This window comes from Gopherus flavomarginatus, chromosome 1, assembly GCF_025201925.1.
Source record: "Gopherus flavomarginatus isolate rGopFla2 chromosome 1, rGopFla2.mat.asm, whole genome shotgun sequence".
Taxonomy (NCBI): Eukaryota; Metazoa; Chordata; order Testudines; family Testudinidae; genus Gopherus; species Gopherus flavomarginatus.
The window spans coordinates 76,002,540-76,021,460 of NC_066617.1; the positions used below are offsets into that span (position 1 = coordinate 76,002,540).

Consider the following 18,921-nt stretch of genomic DNA (forward strand, 5'->3'; position numbering starts at 1 on the left):
CCACAGGGGCAAGGGGCAGGGGGCAGAAGCTTCATCCTGCTTGCTACCCTGCTTCTTCCCGCAGTGTGCTGGGTTCCTGCCCCTCCTCCTCCTCTCAGTCCCTCCTTCCCTGCTGGACAATCAGCTGATGGCCCTTGCAAGGGAGGGGATGGGGGAGGAGCGGAGTCAGGGTGCTCACTGCTCCTGGTGGAGGCACAGAAGAAGTGGGGGCAGGGCCTTGGAGAAGGAGGGGTGGTATTGGGGCATATCCCCTCTAGCCCCGTGCCGTGAGCACCTCACGACTCCAGCCTACACCCCCAGCCCTCTGCCCTGACCCCCCCTCACAGGCACCCAGCCCTCTGTCCTGAGCCTGCAGCCCTGCACACACCCCAGGTCCCTGCCCTGATTCCTGTACCCCTCTCACACACACTCAGCCCTCTGCTTGACTCCTTCACCCCCCCATGGCCCCAGCCCTGACTCTGGTACCCCCACACATACCCAGACCCCCCACACCCCATACCCTTGACACCTGCACCCCCTCACATGCCCCCAGCCCTCTGCCCTGACTCTTGCACCCCCCCACACCCCATCCACCCCCCACAGCCTGACTCTTGCACCCCCACATCCCCACCTCCACCCTGAGCACCAAACGGGAGCTCTTGCACCACCACCTCCACATTCCCACCTGCACCCCTCGCACCAACTGGGAGCTGCCGAGGTATGCACTCCACACCCAAATCTCCTGCCCCAACCCTGAGCCCCATCCCTCATTGTAGCTCCTGGCGAGACCCTACACCCCAACCCCCAGCCTGCTCCTTCACCCCCAGCCCTGTGCTCACTGCACCCCCACCCTCAGCTCAGTAGAGAGAGAGAGGAAGAGAATGGGCCAGAACCAGGGAGAAGATAGTGTATGTGGGCAGGGCCGGAACCCCAGACCGGCAGTGGGCTGAGTGGGTCTGGCAGCCAGGATCCTGGCTGGCAGGAGCTGGCAGATGGAACCCCTGAGCGGCAGCAGGCTGAGCTGCTCAGCCCACTGCCAGTCTGGGGTTCCAGTCCCGCACAGCCTGCTGCCGGTCTGGGGTTCTGGCTGCCAGCCTCTTGGCAGCTGGGGTCCCCGCCGCAGGCCCCGCTCAGCCCACTGCCGGCCTACGTGAACAGAACCCCAGACCAGCAGCGGGCTGAGTGGGCTGGCCACATAAGATCAACATTTTAATTTAATTTTAAATGAAGCTTCTTAAACGTTTGGAAAACCTTGTTTATTTTACAATACAACAATAGTTTAGTTATATAATATATAGACTTCTAGAGAAAGACCATCTAAAAAACCATTCAAATGTATTACCGGCATGTGAAACCTTTAATTAAAGTGAATAAATGAAGACTCGGCACACCACTTCTGAAAGGTTGCCGACCTGTTTTATAGAGTTGAAACTTCTCATGTTTTTGCCAACAAAAATGTAGTTTCGCAACGTTGAGAGACAGAAAAAGGTCCCCTTCTCCTCACCCTGTAAGCCACAGTTATAGGGGCACTGGTTGCTTTCCAGAACCATACTGTTAGTAGTCTGGAAAGCCATGCGGGAGTAGCTGTAGCAAGATTTATTCTTCTTTCTTTACTGGGAGCAGTTGCATGAGACTGAAAGAGCTTTTAATAAGCTGCATTGCCGGCTGCATAGCTATACCACCAAATCCTTTTAAGTGTAGCCAAGGCTTGAGGTGAAAATTTATACCACTATAACAATATAGACACTTATTCTAGAATAAGAATGGCTTTCTCAGTTTATGTTATGTCACTTTGGAAAGCCCCAAATAGCCATTCCTATATCCAGAATAAGAGCATCCACGTGGAAAGTTATACTAGTATAATATCTATCAGTTTAATTATATCGGTATTGACTGGTAAAACTATCTTGTGTAGACAAACCCAAAAGTCAGAAATTCTTCTGTATTTTTTACCTCTGTGGAGTATTTACAACTTTTGTGTTCTTCTTCTGCATGGCCAGAGCAGAGGAGGAGGGATAGTAGATAAATGTTGCAGAATTAACACCTGTCCAGATGGTCAACACGCTGCATAATGGGCTGCTGTGCTCAGCAGCAGTCAGATAACCGGTTACTGCTCCTTGATTCTCCATCTCATCCTTGAACTAGTCCCAGCTAGAGCAGCCTAGGTGCTGCTTTAACTTGTTCCTGCTGATTATGTTCCCTAAGGGTCCCAATTTTATAAGGACAGTCCCTATGTTTGGAATTTGCCTTATATAGGCACTTCTTACCCTCCACCCCTTGTCTTGGTTTTTCACACTTGCTATCTGGTCACCCTACCTGAGGACCATACACCAGTAAGGTATAGCCAAGTGCATTTCACACCATCCAGTTCCTCACCCAACCTCTGAATCACCCCGTTGAGCTAGGGGCTGTGAGTAGGGAAAAAGAGGGGTCATCTGTGGTCTTCAGGGACTTCTGGAGAACCTCACAGAGAGACTAGTGGATGGTTTCCACAGCTCAAAGGGAACAGAATGGGGATAGCGATTCTGCCCCAATGTGTAGAAGGGGAATGTGGACTTGACAACGTGAGCATTTATGCACGTCTGCTTGCAGCACTGCTCTTGGTAGTTTACAAGGTGTATGATAATGTTGGTATTTATAACATTTTGTGCCGTTCTCCCCTTCAGTCGTTCTGATGTAAAAAGGCAGTTCACCACACTTGTTATGGGTCTTCCAAGAAACTCCAGATTAACACGTTAAATCTTACTTGTTTGTACAATATCTTCAGAGGTCTATAAACCAGTAGGGTCAGCGTAGCTATGACCTAGCAATATTACTTTGCATTATAATTCAGAAGATCTACTTTCATTTACTGGTTCTGTTTTTCCCTTTAATCCCATAGTTATTAGTGTTTGTAGAAGCGATATGCTCAGCTTCATAAACAGGGAGAGAGTGCTTTCTGATGCTGAAAAGAAAATACCTGGCTAGTTAAGGAAGCGAATTTACATGCTGTCATATTAGCATTAATTATTAATTGCTGCAATGTGGACATCTCAATTTTGGAGGATTAGTCATAGGATTTAATAATATTTTGAAATATAGAATAAATACCTGTTTAGTTTTATTTTGGGCAGCTAAATTATTTCCATTCCCCAGTTAAAGAATATTCACCTTTTTCATTTGGGTATCCGCAGTCAACCCCCTCCATCCCTTTAGAGTGGGCTCCTAAATTATGGTGGTTTTTAGATTGTAGTGTGTACATGACTCACAATATTTCAGGCATTGGTTCTTCAAATAGTTTCAGTATTTTAGGGGTCATGGTGTACAGCTTACTTTTGATACATGAAAACATACAACCTAAAGAAATGTCACAAAATCTATTCCTTGTCATGGGCTTTGGAGTACACAGAAGGAAATGTTGTTGCTATTATGATCATTATTATTTGTTATATATTGAAGTGGCACCTAATGGCACAAATCAAGAATCAGGCCCTTGTTTATTATAGAGGACTAGTAAATGCATGAACAATGCATTAAAATCAATATAATCTCCTTCTCAGACAGGGTTTATTTTTGATGATTGTTCGTCTACCATGGTTAGGCTGGAAATCAAGTTATAGGTTTATCAATGGACCAACCACTTGTAGATAGTTATTGTCAAGCTTACACTGCATCACCTCTACGGGCATGTCTGTACTGCCTGAGGTTCAGACTATGGTGGTATGAATAGCAATGAGCATCAATATGCTGTACTGTAACTCCCCCGTGTGGATGCTGCAGGTGTGAACTAAAAGATTCCTAGTTCACATTAAGGTAGACCACTTCAAACAGGACTACATCAATGTGAAGTAGAAACCTTTTAGTTCATGGCCATAGTGTCCACATGGGGGAGTTATAGTGCACTTAGGTGCACACACTGCTGTTCACACCCCTGTAGTCTGAACTGTGGGGCAGTGTAGACAAGCCCTGAGTAGCTTCCATCAACTTTCTTCTCCTTGTGCAGAGTGAGGCCCTGACTAAATTAGGGACATTTACTGTATTAATTCCTACCATTGCTAAGACCGGTTGAGCTCCTCTGGGTTTAGTAATGTTGAGAGCCCTAGCTGAGATGAGTGGCTGGTTAGAGTATTTACAACATCTTGTCAGCTAGACCTGCTGTGAGCACGGTTACATAAAACTATGTTGAAAACTCCAGTGCCCCATCTGCAGGAGGGCTCTCAGCACTGCTAACACCACTGGAATTGAGCCAGTTAGCAATAGTGTGAAAGGTTTAGAACATTTCCCTAGGAAGGCAGTGTGGATCCAAGGGACTGTTTGTCTCTGATGCTTCTCTCGATGGTGTAAAGTACATGCTGCTTAGTTTTGTGGTGATGGTGTGATGCAACATAGAACCCCCCCCCCCACACACACACTTTTAATTTAATCCTCATAATGACATTGAATTATATTTCCAAAATAAAATAGTGTATTTCACTGAACAGCCCAATCAAGTATTGCAATCACCAGCCAGCTGAAATCATCGATTATAGGCACCGATTTACTCAGATTCCAGGGGATGCTTGACCCCTGCTCTGCCCCCAGGCCTTGCCCCACTCCACCCCGCCCCGCCCCTGCCTGGCCTCTTTCCGCCCCCTCTTCCCAGCACCTCCTGCTCGCCGGCAGGGGGGAGATGCTGACCCAGAGGGCTGCCGGTGGGAGCTGAGCACCCACTAATTTTTTTTTTTTTTGTGAGTACTCCAGCCCTGGAGCACTCAGGGAGTTGTTGCCTATGGCCTAGATAATTGGGGGAAGATAACCCACGTGAATTATTTCCTATCTGAAGGAAGGTAAGGGACAGTCCTTTTAAGCAGCTCCCTGTCTCTGGAAGGATTTACACTGGTAAGAACCCAGTTCTCCTGGGCCTGGCATCTCATGTTGTTCACTCCAGCACAAAGTGAGTTTTAAAATGCTGCTACCATCTAATCTGGTGGCATTTTACACCCCATCTGCACTTGCATTGATTGCACAAGCAGCAAGACAAAGGTGAATCAGTCTCTAAATATTTAGCACATCTTCCTACAAGCAGAATCTGCCACTTAGCTTCTGGCAAGGCCATGCTGCCTCTTTGCAGGTGTCACAAACCTGCATTTTGTATAGAAACATAGCAAAAGATCATAGGTAGCTGTGAAAAATGCAGGTTCATTCTGTGACCATATGACTCCCATACAAGTTGAGTCTGCATGACTCAGTAAGGAAGATTAAGAATTGGAAGGCAGAACTTCTGTCTGATTTGGATACTCGCCAAATGGCTATTGACCCAGACCAGAGCATGTCTGGATGAAAAATGAACATGTGGCAAACCATGTCCTGTCTTCCTCTCTAATGAGTCAGGGTTTTATCATAAAGAGACATTAAAATATATTAAATCTCCTTTTGTTATATGAACATATCTAGACTTTTAGAGTTTGTAATTCTGAACAGTCCTGTTTACTGTATGTCCTTAGGGGTTTTCTTTGTTTTAACAGCATGCAGCTTGACAGAAATACACTACCCAAAAAGGGACTAAGGTATATACTTTATTCAGCATGATTGCAGCTTCTCTGTTGTTCTGTAAACTTTTCTGCATTGTCTCTCCATCTCTTTCTCCTTGCTGATCCTGTTTACAACAGAGCTCCTGGTGCTTAGGTTTAAATCAAGCAAACTAGACCCTTCACATTAGATTTTCTCTTTCCAGTCTGGCCTAGTGAGTAAATTGGGTATACAGATATATCTTGGAAAGCAAAAACTGTTAAAAATAGTTTCCTTATATGATGAATGTTAAGAGACATACAATGCAGTATAAAAAAAGAGAGTAACAAAGTACCTTTGCAACACAAAGCAAACTGAAAATGGGCAGAATAACAAGGTTTTAGAGATGGGCCAGAACGTGGGCTCTAAGTGCAAGTAGTCATGGATTCGGGGTGGGGGAGAACTGCCATCGGAGATCCAGATTGAGGGGTTAAGGATTCACAACCTAAAAGAGACACATTTCAGCATCCAGGGTTTGAAAGTATAAGACAGGCCCTGCTCTAACACACCCTAGCTCTACTCAGAACCCAACCAAGCCACCCACACAACCTCCACTCATCACTGCTCTCTTCTCTTCAGATAGGGAAGACCACAGGCTACCACCCCTGTCCTGGTCTCCAGGTTGAGTGGGGGGGGGGGAGAAAATATATGGCTACTTCCACTCACTCTTCAGGTAAGGCTGCCATATCAGCCTGTCCACTGCTCTAATCCAACAAAGCTCTTCTGGGAGGTAATGGCAGCTGGATCAGTCCACCTTCCTGTCCCTCGCCTCCCTCACCTTCAACACACACACACACACACACACAAACACAAAAATGGGGTAATAGTCTGACATACAGTTCTCCCCTCACTTGAACTATACGTCCCAAAACCATGGTGCTATTGATAGGAAACTACATAGTAACTTCTGGGCTTCGAAGTCCAAGTACTAGGAGGGGGTGTTATGATTTCTGCATCTCCCCAATGCACTTTGTGTGAGAGAGGATCAAGCCAAATTTCCCATGACCCCTGGAAGAGCGCTATTGGATGGAGGGAGTACCCCAAAGAGCCATATAGGAAAAGCAGCCAGCTAGTAGAGTCCAAGTGGGAGGTGGAAGTTTGTGGTCCCATCCTATAAAAACAGCAAGAGTGAGTAAGGCTGCGGGGGAGGAGGGGACAAGGAGTTACAAGTCTGCATGTGAGCGTAGATGCCTAATTAGCTGTTGTCTCAAGATTTTACACCATTTTGGTCTGATGAAGGCTGGATCCTAGTTATGGTCTGTATGCTACTGGGGCTCTGTTAAAATCCGAACCCTGAATTTTCACTTCGGCTGCTTCCAGATCCAGAAACCACTGGGGTAGCCCACCTCTTCCAGGTTTAAAGAGCAACATGATGCATCATTTTTTAAAGCAAGAAAAGAAAGGATTATTTAATCTGAAAAGGATACTTTTAAAATATCCCACATTTCACATGAGAACATGAGTGACATGAGAAATTACAAATTCATCTAATCAGCTTCCTAAGCAGAAATGGCAGTGCCTCATAAACCCAGAAGCTAAGATAGCAAAAGCCTCTTTCTCTGGGATGACTGAGAAACGTTGGTGGCACGTGATAGCGGGGAAGAAAGTGAGACTGCTCTTCAGTTGGCATGGAATTGTGCTGAATGAAGTTTTACGGTGAGCTGTCACAGGCAGAAGTAAAAACAGGTTTCTGATTGAAACCCAAACAATAAGAAATATCTGCAGGATCTCTATGTGCTAGAATTTCCCTTCCTCTAACCCAGCCACAAGAGTCTGACCGATGGGTTGGCTGTTCTCCCTGTTCTACCTTCTATCAATTACACTCATTGTATTGGTTAGCAATAGCATACTGCTGATTAATAGATTTAGTTTCCAAACTTTTTTGTTCCAGAGAACTTGTTTCCATTTAAGTGATTATTTGTCCCTATCTTCTTCCCTCCCCTACCTAATTTGGGAAGGGACACAACGCCATGTAGCATTCCATGAGACAAACATCCCATGTGATCACAGTAGCTATCATTACCAAAGGAAATTCCTTTTTTGACAACTGCTGATCTGTTTCTGCTCCCTTTGCCTTACCAAATGTCCACAGGCTCGAACACTCCTGTGGCGTGTCATTCTGTAAGCAGACAGTCATCTTTCTTGGCTTTCCAATCTGTCATTCATCCATTCTATGACTATGGTACTCAGGCTTGGGCTCATCTTATTCACCTGCTGCAGCTTTTTAAGTCCTTTTCTCTCAGTTCAGCTGTCTGTTTGTTATGATTTATTATCACATTTCACCAAAGAAAAGAGAATGTTATTTTTGTTTGTTTGGGGTTCATTTATTTTTAGAAGTGTTTTTTCCACCTGGGAAATTTAAAACAGATGCTTTACAGTCAACTGTAACAATTGAGTAACTGTAATTAGATACAGGACAGTCAAGATTGTTGTTCTGTCTGACCAGCAAAGCATATTTGATGTTGACTATTGTTCATTACATTGTGAACCCTGTTGTTGTTTTAAGTGTGCCAGCTGTGATTTTTCAGATATACCCCGTCATCTCGGCAGACCAGCCAGGAGGAGAGCAAAGAGTGGCTGCGCTCCCATTCCACTGGAGGCCTACAGGACACCGGCAGTCAGTCCCCTATTGTTTCGCCTTCAGCTATGTCTTCCTCTGCAACTGGGAAATATCACTTTTCCAACTTGGGTAAACGAATTTTTCCCCTTGCTTCCCACACTAAAAAATAATCATAAAACTGAATATTTTACAATGCATTTTACTGTCTGTCTAGCTAGCTACCCCTCCTTCCTCCTTACCATAGTATCTGGGCACCTCACAAACTTTGGTGAATTTATCCTCACAGCATCTCCATGATGTAGGCAGGAGTTTATCCCTATTTTACATGTGGAAAAGAGGCACAGATTTCCTGCCCAAGGCCACACAGGAAGTCCACGGCAAAGCTAAGAATTAAACTCAAATCTCCTTAGTGTTATGGCAGCGTTTTAACCACAAGACTGTCCTTTCTCCCTCACAGCCTGATCCAGCCATCAACAGGATTATTTCCAATTGTTTTAGGGGCATTGGATCAGACCTTTAATCTCTTCTCCCATTTGGGTAATAGTACATACTGTAGCTTTGTTTTGAGATAGGCCCAGATTCAACACTGGGAACATTTGGATCAGTAGACAGACTTCTTGGCTGAACCATTTATCTGTTATGGGCCCAACCATAATCCTGTCTCCAAATGCCCCCACACTTCAGAATACTTTGGATCCAGGTCAGGATGTGAAATTGGCTGCTCTGTTCCTGCTCTGGATTTTATTACTAAGACCTCTTTTTCACCTTCTCTTTATGACAGAAAATACTACTTTTGAGTACCTGTAGTCAAATAAACTAAAGACTTGAATGGATGTATGATTTTTTTAAATTAGTTGTTTTTGGATACATACACTGTGGTTTCATTCCAGTTTTACAATATTTTGTGTTTTGTTTACTTTATATGATTTTTCTGCTGATTTTTTTTATTCAGCCATTTTTGAAAACTTAGAATCTTAAAATACCTCAGCTCCCTTATAGTAAAAATATGCTTAGTTTGTTAGGTCTGTCTCTCTGTCCTCCCACAGTGTTCAGATCTCACTGACTTAAACAGGATCAAATGTCAGACCTTCTGTAATTGTCATCCTTGAATAGCTGGCCTACCAAAGGTGTGAACCTGAGTTTTACACTTAGCTCTTATGTTTGAGGCCCTACTACAGAACTAGCAATAACCTGTGAAACATTCACACTTCAGTAGTGCTGCTGTTAGATATGTATCCTCTGTAGGTTGCAGTCACTAGAGAGCAACTTTATCCGGCACAAAAACATAAGGCTTTTTATTATACTACCTACAATTCTGAACAGAGACATTTTTATAAGCAAAATTAGATATAGTCTAAGCAAACCACTGGTTGAGACATTTTCATGCATTTGTACTGGTTTTAAACATAAAGATAACTCTCATTAGCACAGATATATCCTCGCTACCTAGCACTATTATTTTTGTCCTTCTTCTTTTATAGCTCTTGTGCTCACTTAGTAGCTTTTCCCACAGCAGAGACCAATATAATCTACTATTGCAATAGCTTTGTCATAACATTTTTTCCCAGATCTGGACCTTAGCGTCCAAAATATGGGTGTTAGCATGAAAACCTCCAAGCTTAGTTACCAGCTTGGACCTGGTAATTGCTGCCACCAGCTAGGAATTATACAGTGCCTAGCTCACTGTGGTCTCCCCAAAACCTTCCCTGGGGGACCCCCAGACTCAGATGCCTTGAGTCTTACAACAAAGGGAAATAACCCCCACCCCTTGTTTCCTTGTTACTTCCTCCCAGGCTCCCCTCCCTGGACGACCCTAGGAGATTCCCTGCTTCCAGTCCTGGAAACACGAGTACCGAGAGATCTAATCTCTCTCCCCCTCACCCAGAGGGTATGCAAAGTCAAGCTTAATAAATCTAACACAAAGAGATTTTTCCCCCTGACTTCTTCCTCCCACCAATTCCCTGGTGAGCTGCAGACTCAATTCCCTGGAGTCCCCACTAAAGAAAAACTCCAACAGGTCTTAAAAAGAAAGCTTTATATGAAAAGAAAGAAAAAGGACATTAAAAATAGGCTCTGTATCAAGGTGACAATATACAAGGTCAGTTACTTAAAGGAAAAAAATGAATAAACAGCCTTATCCAAAAAGAATACAATTTAACACATTCCAGCAACTACACACATGTAAATACAAAAGAAAACAATATAAATCTATTGTCTTACTATCCTTGTACTTACAACTTGTAATTAGAAGATTAGAAAGCCTAGAGATAGAAAAATCACTCTCAGAGCCGAGAGGGTCAGACCCAAGACAAAGGACAAAGAACTCACACCTAAAACTTCCCTCCACCCAGATTTGAAAAAGTCTTGTTTCCTGATTGGTCCTCTGGTCAGGTGTTTGGTTCCCTGTGTTAACCCTTTACAGGTAAAAGAACATTAACCCTTAGCTATCTGTTTATGACACGCCCCCCAAATTGCAGACAGTGGGGAACCTCACTGGCGGCGATTTCCTCCTAGAACTTTAAAATAAACAGATTAATACAACACATGCACCTTTACATATACCACTAAATATATAACTAACAGACTTTTACATTTTAAGAACACTTTTTAACCACTGGATTCTGGGAAACTTTCACGGGAGAGTGCATCAGCTACTTTGTTAGAAGCTCCTGAAGTGTGCTGAATTTCAAAATCAAAATCTTGGAGAGCTAAACTCCAACGAAGAAGTTTCTTGTTGTTCCCCTTGGCAGTATGAAGCCACTTTAGCGCAGCATGGTCAGTTTGTAGCTGGAACCGCTGTCCCCAAACATATGGGCGTAGCTTTTCCAGGGCGTACACAATGGCATAGCATTCCTTTTCACTGACTGACCAGTGACTTTCCCTCTCAGACAGTTTCTTGCTGAGAAACACGACAGGATGGAAGTTGTGATCCGTTGCTTCCTGCATAAGAACTGCTCCTATACCACACTCAGATGCATCGTGGTTACTAGGAATGGCTTGTCAAAGTCCGGGGCCCTGAGCACAGGGTCAGACATGAGCATCGCCTTAATTTGGGTAAAGGCCTTTTGACACTCATCAGTCCACTTAACTGCATTTGGCTGGGTCTTTTTGGTCAGGTCGGTCAGTGGGGCAGCGATTTGGCTGTAGTGTGGTACAAATCGCCTGTAGCTCACTTAGTAGCTTTTCCCACAGCAGAGACCAATATAATCTACTATTGCAATAGCTTATTTTGCTCTGTCCTTCCTCTTTTATCAGAGTAACAGTCCTATGGAATAAATGGCTCTCAGAAAAAAAACCAAACACTGCTGTTATGATTTCAGACACATCCAGCTCTGCTGTGAATCTTTTGGTCTATAGAGCAGATCAAGACACAAATCAACAGGCTGACTCTGGATAGAAAGTATTGTTTTCATGGGTCAAGGGCTCATATCAAGCCTCCCATTTCACTGGCAAATCAGCTTTCCAATAGCTGAGAGTAGTTTCCTGAGTGCTGATCTGCAGCTGAACCAAAAGTAGGTCAGTTACTCCTGTGTCTTAATGTCAGCCAGCTGGCCCATATGGGAGCATCTATTGAATATGGTGATAGGTGCTATGGAATACTCTAAATAGTGAACAAAGAGATTAAAAATGGATTTTTGCACAGGGCCTACCTCAATGAAACCTCAGTTTATAGGTATTATTGTAATCTATATAGCAATTAATAATAATATTTGAAACATTTAACTGCAGAGAATAATTGGCTTGGTTAGTAAAGTTCCTCTGTAAACAAAAATACGAATATTCACTTTTAATTTTGTAATTGATGGAGTTCATTCCTTCCTGTGATTTTCTGTCTTATCCATTATTGCAGCCTCTCTTTTCCTGACAAGATGAACAAGTGGCTTTGACAGATGTCAACATTGCTGTTGCTCTGTGTTCTGGAGCATTATTATGTGCAACAGTTACCCTAGACTGACTACTTTGGTTTTGCATGATAACTTCAGGCCTAAGAATGAAAGCCTTTCATTTCATCAGCAGTGAAAAGCCCACCTATCCCTGCGTGCCACTGTTTTCATTTTGCACAGAACCAAATCCCCAGTAATGGAACATACCTTACAAATAACGCTTTGCATTGCAGTGAGTCCAACCAACCTGTCCCAGTTTAACCTTCCTGGACCCAGTATGATGCGTTCAAACAGCATCCCTGCACAAGATTCTTCTTTTGACCTGTATGATGACTCTCAGCTGTGTGGCAGTGCCACATCCTTAGAAGAAAGACCACGAGCAATCAGTCATTCAGGCTCATTCAGAGACAGCATGGAAGAAGGTAGGGCTGAGTTAACACTTGGATAAGCAAATAAAACACAAATGTAGCAGAATTCTATTTAAATGGCCACCTTGAGTTGTAAATATTGAAATAATTTAGTAAACCTTTTTGATTTATAGTGAACTGGACCGGGGCCGCCCAGAGGGGGGGCAACTGGGGCAATTTTCCCCAGGCCCTGGGCCCCACAGGGGCCCCCACAAGAGTTTTTCGGGGCCCCTGGAGCGGGGTGCTTCACTCACTCTGGGGGCCCCGGAAAACTCTTGCGGGGCCTGGGCCCCTGGAGCTTCTTCCGCTCTGGGTCTTTAGCAGCAATTCGGCCCCCCACCGCTGAAGACCCCAGGCCCTCTGAATCGTCTGGGCGGCCCTGAACTGGACTTGTAGCACCTCTTGTTCTGTTTGAGCACAAGAGCGGGTACTTACAATAAGCTGGGATAGGCAAGGACATGTTCTTTATAGACTGAACACATTCTATGTGTCATTTATTAATTGCGTGGAATAGTTTTTGAATTATAGGAAGTAGGATGCAGAAAATGTGAAAGGAAGGGCCTAACTCTTATTCTTGGGAAATTATTTCATCCTTTCTGCCTAAAATGCTTACCATGCCTTAGTTATCTCCTGCCTTGACTATTGCAGTCTCCTCCTCACTTGATAGTCTTATTCCTATCTGTACTCCCTCCATTTTTTAAAATGCTAAAACAATCTTCCTCATCCCTATTATTATGTAAGTGATGACAATGTGCTTGGCACTGTACAGTCAGCTAATGTTTGTTAGACAAAGAGGAGACAGGATGTACTGAGTGACATAAGTAACAGATTATATATGTTTTAAATTGTTTTATTTGGCTTTTTTGATGGTATATCAGTGAGTGGCAGTGGAAACAGGACAGACTGATTCCTCAGTCATCTGCTTAGAGAAGTTAGGTGAATTGATGCAAGCATACAATGTCACCTAAGGATAAAATCTGGACGAGAGTATGACAGCACCCTGAGGGGAAGGGGCAGTGAGGAGGAAACAACAAAAGGAGCAGTGGAAGAGTGGAGAACAGGACCAGAAAATCCAAGTTAAAACAGGGCACCAAGTAAGAAGTTGCAATGAAGAGATCATCAGAGACCTTGGAGAGAGCAGTTTCACTGGAGCAGAGTGGATGGAAGCCAGACTGGAGTGAATGCATGAGTGAGTTAGGGGTGAGGAGGTCAGGGCATCAGTAGTAAATGGACCTTAGTAGTTCATAGACCTTAAAAGTGAAGGGGAAAAGGGGCATGAGTTGATATAGATGAAGAGGGAAATGTGGCCAAAACATATTTTATTTTGGATGGAAAATTAGAGCTAATTTACACAGTGAAGGAAAGGAGCGAGAAGAGCATGTGGGGGTGAGAGTTAGGGAGGCTGAATATGTGAGAGTAAGGGCAATGGAAGTTAGTAACTGAGAGGGGATGGTATCAAGGGCAGAGCTGGAAAGGTTCACAGAGTGATGGCAGGTGGAAGGAGGAGTTGCAACTATCATTTGTAAATATCTCAGGATGGGCATTGGATCCTGTAGTATCTTGAAGTGTACCCAGGATATTGGTAATAATTACCAAATACTAAGGTGATTTAAAGTCTAGGTTCCCTGTCAAGAAATGTTTTAATTGTTAATATCTCATGCATGGGACACACACATGCTTCAGATAGTTATTAAAACAGCATAATATGGTAATACGTTTTTTCCTGGTTAAGAGCAAATATGAAACAACCTGCACAACTGTGGAATTTTTGTTCAGACAGTACTGAATAACATTTCATTTACTACATTAAAGATAAACCAACAGATCTTCTCTGAGGTTCTGTATTGTAGCATCTTCCCTCAAGATCTACATTAAACATTATGAGGCTAAACAGAAGTGGCTTTCAAATGTTCTCTCACTGTAGTCCTAACTGGCCACTTTCCAGAGCCCTATGACCCATTCATTGGGACCAAATCCTACAGTCTTTGTGTAGTGCTTATAGAGGGTAAAATCATTTGATGGTCAATTAAAATACAGCAGTGCATATTGCAGCACCACTTACCTTTAAATTCAAAGGTGCCAAAACAGACTACAAGTCCAAGCATTCAGTGCTCTACGTTGATCTGAAGAGAATTACCAGATAAGACCTGGGCATTTACAGTAGCTTCTATGTATTGGCAAGGCATTCCTCCGTATGAAAGATGAGCTTGCTGCATGCTGTGCTTTAGAACTCTGCAGTCAGCACTCTGGATAGATGGGCGTTCATAGCACCATCTCTGGTCTCTTGAAACTCTGTGTTTATCAGGTGCTTCACTGCCAAACAACAGAAATAATGTTTGGTTTACTGGTGAAAATACTGTATCTCCTTGAAAATCTCTCATACCTACAGTACACAGGCAAATGTTTCTCCATTTAGAGCAATCATTTCAAGTTCAAGAAAAATAACTGCGGTTTGTGTGCACCGATAACCTCTAATAGCTGCTCTTTGTGGAAGATTGTGTTTCATTTTGAAAAGAGATGCTCTGCTATAGAGCTCCACACGGGAGGGCTCATGCTGTTTCATCTATATTTTATATAATGGCACTTTTTTTTTTCATTTTTGTAGTACATGGGTCCTCATTATCACTGGTCTCCAGCACCTCCTCTCTCTATTCTACAGTAAGTATTAATAGTTTAGGAAAATAAAAAAAGTCCTGCCTGTGATATTGTACATCTCCAATAAAGCTTTCTAGCTCATTAAATAGTTTTAAGTTTAGTGGATTAAAATTGCATGTAAGTATTGCAGTAAAGCAGTGGAACAGCTATTTGACTTCAATATTATACTTTTGCTTTTTCATATATAATTAGCATATTTTTTCCTTAAGTGGTGAATTTAGCACTCACTAAACCTTCTGTGGTGTAATTTGAAGGCTGAAATATAAAAAAAATACATGCTGAGTCCAACCTCACGTGGGGCCGCTTATTATTCACTGCACTATATTATTGTGCTATATAATTTCTGACTGATTTCATCATTGTTTGGTGTTTGTGCTCTTTAAGAGGAAGGTCTTGTAATTAGGTGCCCTGTGGAGCATTTTTTTAATGTTACTGTTTGAGAAACTCCTCTTAAAAGTACAGGGTTGTTTAGTGAGATACAATGTCTAGTTTAAATGCCTGTTGATCTTTCACAAAAATGACACTGTCTAGATGTTCTTTTCAAAGAGAAAAATGGTTTCTTGAAAATTAATTTATTTCATTAAATATGTTTGCCCAGCCCAAATGGAAGTTTGTTTTTAAGTCTTCATTTGATTTGGGCTTTTTTGTAAAAGGGAGACATTAATTCTGATCTTTGTGTGATATGTTGTTGCACCTGTTATGCTGTTGAAGGTCAATGATTTACTTACAAAAGCCTTAATCATGGAGTAGCTGCAGTGCAAGACATATGTCCATATTTTAAATGAGAAGAGTTATGTATGTGTTTTGTATATTCTCTTGAGTAATAGATAAGTGATCCTTTGCAATCTTTTAGCTAGCGACAGTTAGAATAGATGTTGTCTAGCCCCTCATGAGGATGAGAAGGTGCAGGGAACATGTTTTCTCAATCCTGCTGCCCCTTTCTACCCTATACACTTGCAGAAGGGGCATCCGTTGTCTCAGTCCTTGTGTTGCTGGTGACTAGCTCTGACATTGTCTACTGTTGACAATTGCTGCACTGGCCAGTAGAGCATGCTGCCTCCATTCAAAGAGTATTCCAGCTCCTCCTCAGATGGGGGCTCCCTCTGTCCTCAAAGTCACTACTGAAAAGCCGGCATGCCTCTCTGAGTTGCCTCTTGGGGTGAAGTGTCTCCACACACACTAGCCCCAAAACAGGCTCTGGCAGTAACATTCAGAATAGGGCCTTTCACTTCCGTTTTCCTAGTGGAAGAAGGCCTGCTGCCACTTCCCTCTCTTGGAGGCATTATAATCTATTCTCATAGGGAATATTTCAGCTCTGATGTCAGTTTTTAGAAGAACTGGCAGATGGACAAAAAGCAAATGATAAAGTGACACCTGGAGCTTTCATCATTTGTTTGAGCAGTCAGCAGTTTTGCAATATCTTGGTCCCAATATTTTATATTGTTGCAAGGATATAATAATGCTTTGTGTTTTCATAACCTCTGCCACTTAAGATCTCAAAGCACCTTTCAACCATTAGCTGAGCTTCACAGCACCATATTTCTAATAGATGACCTGAGGCACAGACTTTAAAAGACTTAGCCAAGGTCACACAACAAGTCAGTGACTAGCAATACATTTTGAGACTTCTGACTACCAGTTCCCTTCTTTAGGCACTAGATCACACTTCTTAATAAGTTATTTATCATCTAGCTGTGGTAATGGAAGCTATAGAAAGGTTTTGTTAAGGGCAAGGAAAGAATTAGGACTATAAAACGTGATTGCGCTTGCAGGAAGAAAATCCTTGATCAGAATTTCTCCTGCTGGGTTCTCTGTGCTCCAGTGAAGAAGTTCAGACAATCTTGCAGCAATTAACCAGGAAGCAGTGCACAAGTGGAAACATCAGACAAAAGATTAGCTTTCGGTATCAGATCAGCTGAACATAAACAACAAAGTTTCATTGTTCAGTGATATTATTCCGTGCCCAACTTCTTCCAGAAAGAGGTAGCTTCAGAGGGGTTATGGTACACATATTTCATTTTCTACCATTATTAGATCCCATCAGGAAGAAGAAATATAAGTACCATGCAAGAATTCCATAGCATTTCAATAAATGTCTTGAGTATGCATCCAATGAAGTGCGCTGTAGCCCACAAAAGCTTGTGCTGAAATATATTTGTTAGTCTCTAAGGTGCCACAAGTACTCTTGTTCTTTTTGCAGATACAGACTAACACGGCTGCTACTCTGAAACTTGAATAACGATGTTTATCAATCTCTTTAATCGCTGCCTTCATTCTTAGCATTATAATTTTGCTGCAGCTTAATCAGTAGTTAGTGAGGAGACCAAGAGAGAGTAGCAGGTAAAGAGCATGCTGTTTAGATTATTATCAGCAGACATCAGCAAAAGAGCTGGAGTCTGAAATTCAGAAGGATGTACACTTTGACTGCTGATATTGCATTTCTCACAATGGAGAGGTCCAATGAGAAAGGACTTCAGAATTCATTAGTTTTTTCAGTATGTATTAGATTTTTTTAATTGTTTTTGTTTGTTTGATCTAATTCCATTTGTGGTTTCAGATGTCATTCAGACATATTGCAGATCTAGCTTTTGGAGACATTGTGCATGTAAAGTTTTGTTTCACAGCACAGTGGGTATTAGTAGATTGTGGCATACCAATAGTTTCTCAGCTTTGACAGTAAACTGGGGTAGCTTACTCTATAAGGAGCTGACAGGAGGTGCACAGTCGTGTAAATTTAAAATAGCCTACTGTCATTTATACCTTCTTACACCCTTCTGTTGGTTACTTTATTTGCTATATTCCTCTCCACTGGCTCCACAGCATGTGACATACACTTAGATTCCCTTAGCTTTAGTAAGCCAACTAAGAGGTGATGTGTAAGGGAGTTGTAAACTACATGTTAATATTTTGTTGTGAGGCTAAAAATTTGATTGTAGTGGAGTCAGTTTAAGCTCCCTGTAGGCTCCCATAGACTTGCCTCGGAATTTGGCTGTCAGTATCACATTATGTTCCAAAAGCCTGAGGCTGGACTGTTGTGGTGTTAGTTTGCATTTTAATTTTACACCTTAGATTAATTAGTTTTGTGTCACAGGTTACAGTTTACAAGTTGGTGTTGCCTCCACAACCCCATTTCGTTCCTTCTGTTTACATCTTTCACCTAGCATCAAAAGACCAGTTTTCTGGAACTTGCTCTTTTGAGGAGTGGGTATGGCTTCCTGCTCCATTCTGGTTTTTGGCCAAAGGGAGTCACCTAATTACAAGATGATGTGCTCCCTCCTTTGCCAGATATGCAGTGGCTGGCATATTATTGTCAACTGCTTTGAGCCCAGAAATGAAGCAACTTACATCAGATCCCCATGTGGCATTTTCAGTTGCTTCATTCTACAAGCGCAATAATATTCATGGAAGTACAGAATTATTTTGAGTTCCTTGAATGACTCCTCTTCATGATCATTGTTTAGAAAGCATCTTCATGTCTAAATGTCCTAACAGTGGTCACCATTAAAAAGTCAACATTTACAAAGTCGAATGTAAGATACTACCACTGTTTCATATTCTAAGGCCTGCATTTGGCAGTAGCACAGTATCTCAGATAGCATATTTTCATAGCCATTAATAAATGTGGATTTTAAATTATTTCTAGATATTACTGTGATATATATTACTCTATTAGATGGGTCACCTGATTTACTGTAAAACATATGTAATTCCACTAGTGATTTTGATGGTGGTATTCATGTATACACAGTTACACACACACACACACACACACACACAGAGTTACACTGCAACACACTTTCCTTGATGTTTTATAACTGCAGTTGTTGTTACTGCAGTTCTTCTACTGTTCTTAAGAATCTTTTAGCAATTATAATAGACCTGATCCTGCTGTCATTACTCAGGCAAAACA

General features: G+C 42.5%; 1 protein-coding gene across 1 annotated transcript in view; it reads left to right on the forward strand.

Moving 5' to 3' along the window:
• The window catches only part of NAV3 (neuron navigator 3), a 376,671-nt gene that overhangs the window by 307,843 nt on the left and 49,907 nt on the right, over positions 1–18,921 (forward strand). Inside the window, exons 18-21 of the mRNA XM_050935670.1 lie at positions 5,463–5,504; positions 8,034–8,194; positions 12,183–12,371; positions 14,962–15,014. Of these exons, the coding sequence (XP_050791627.1) occupies positions 5,463–5,504; positions 8,034–8,194; positions 12,183–12,371; positions 14,962–15,014 (445 nt within the window). The remainder of the gene's footprint in view (positions 1–5,462; positions 5,505–8,033; positions 8,195–12,182; positions 12,372–14,961; positions 15,015–18,921) is intronic.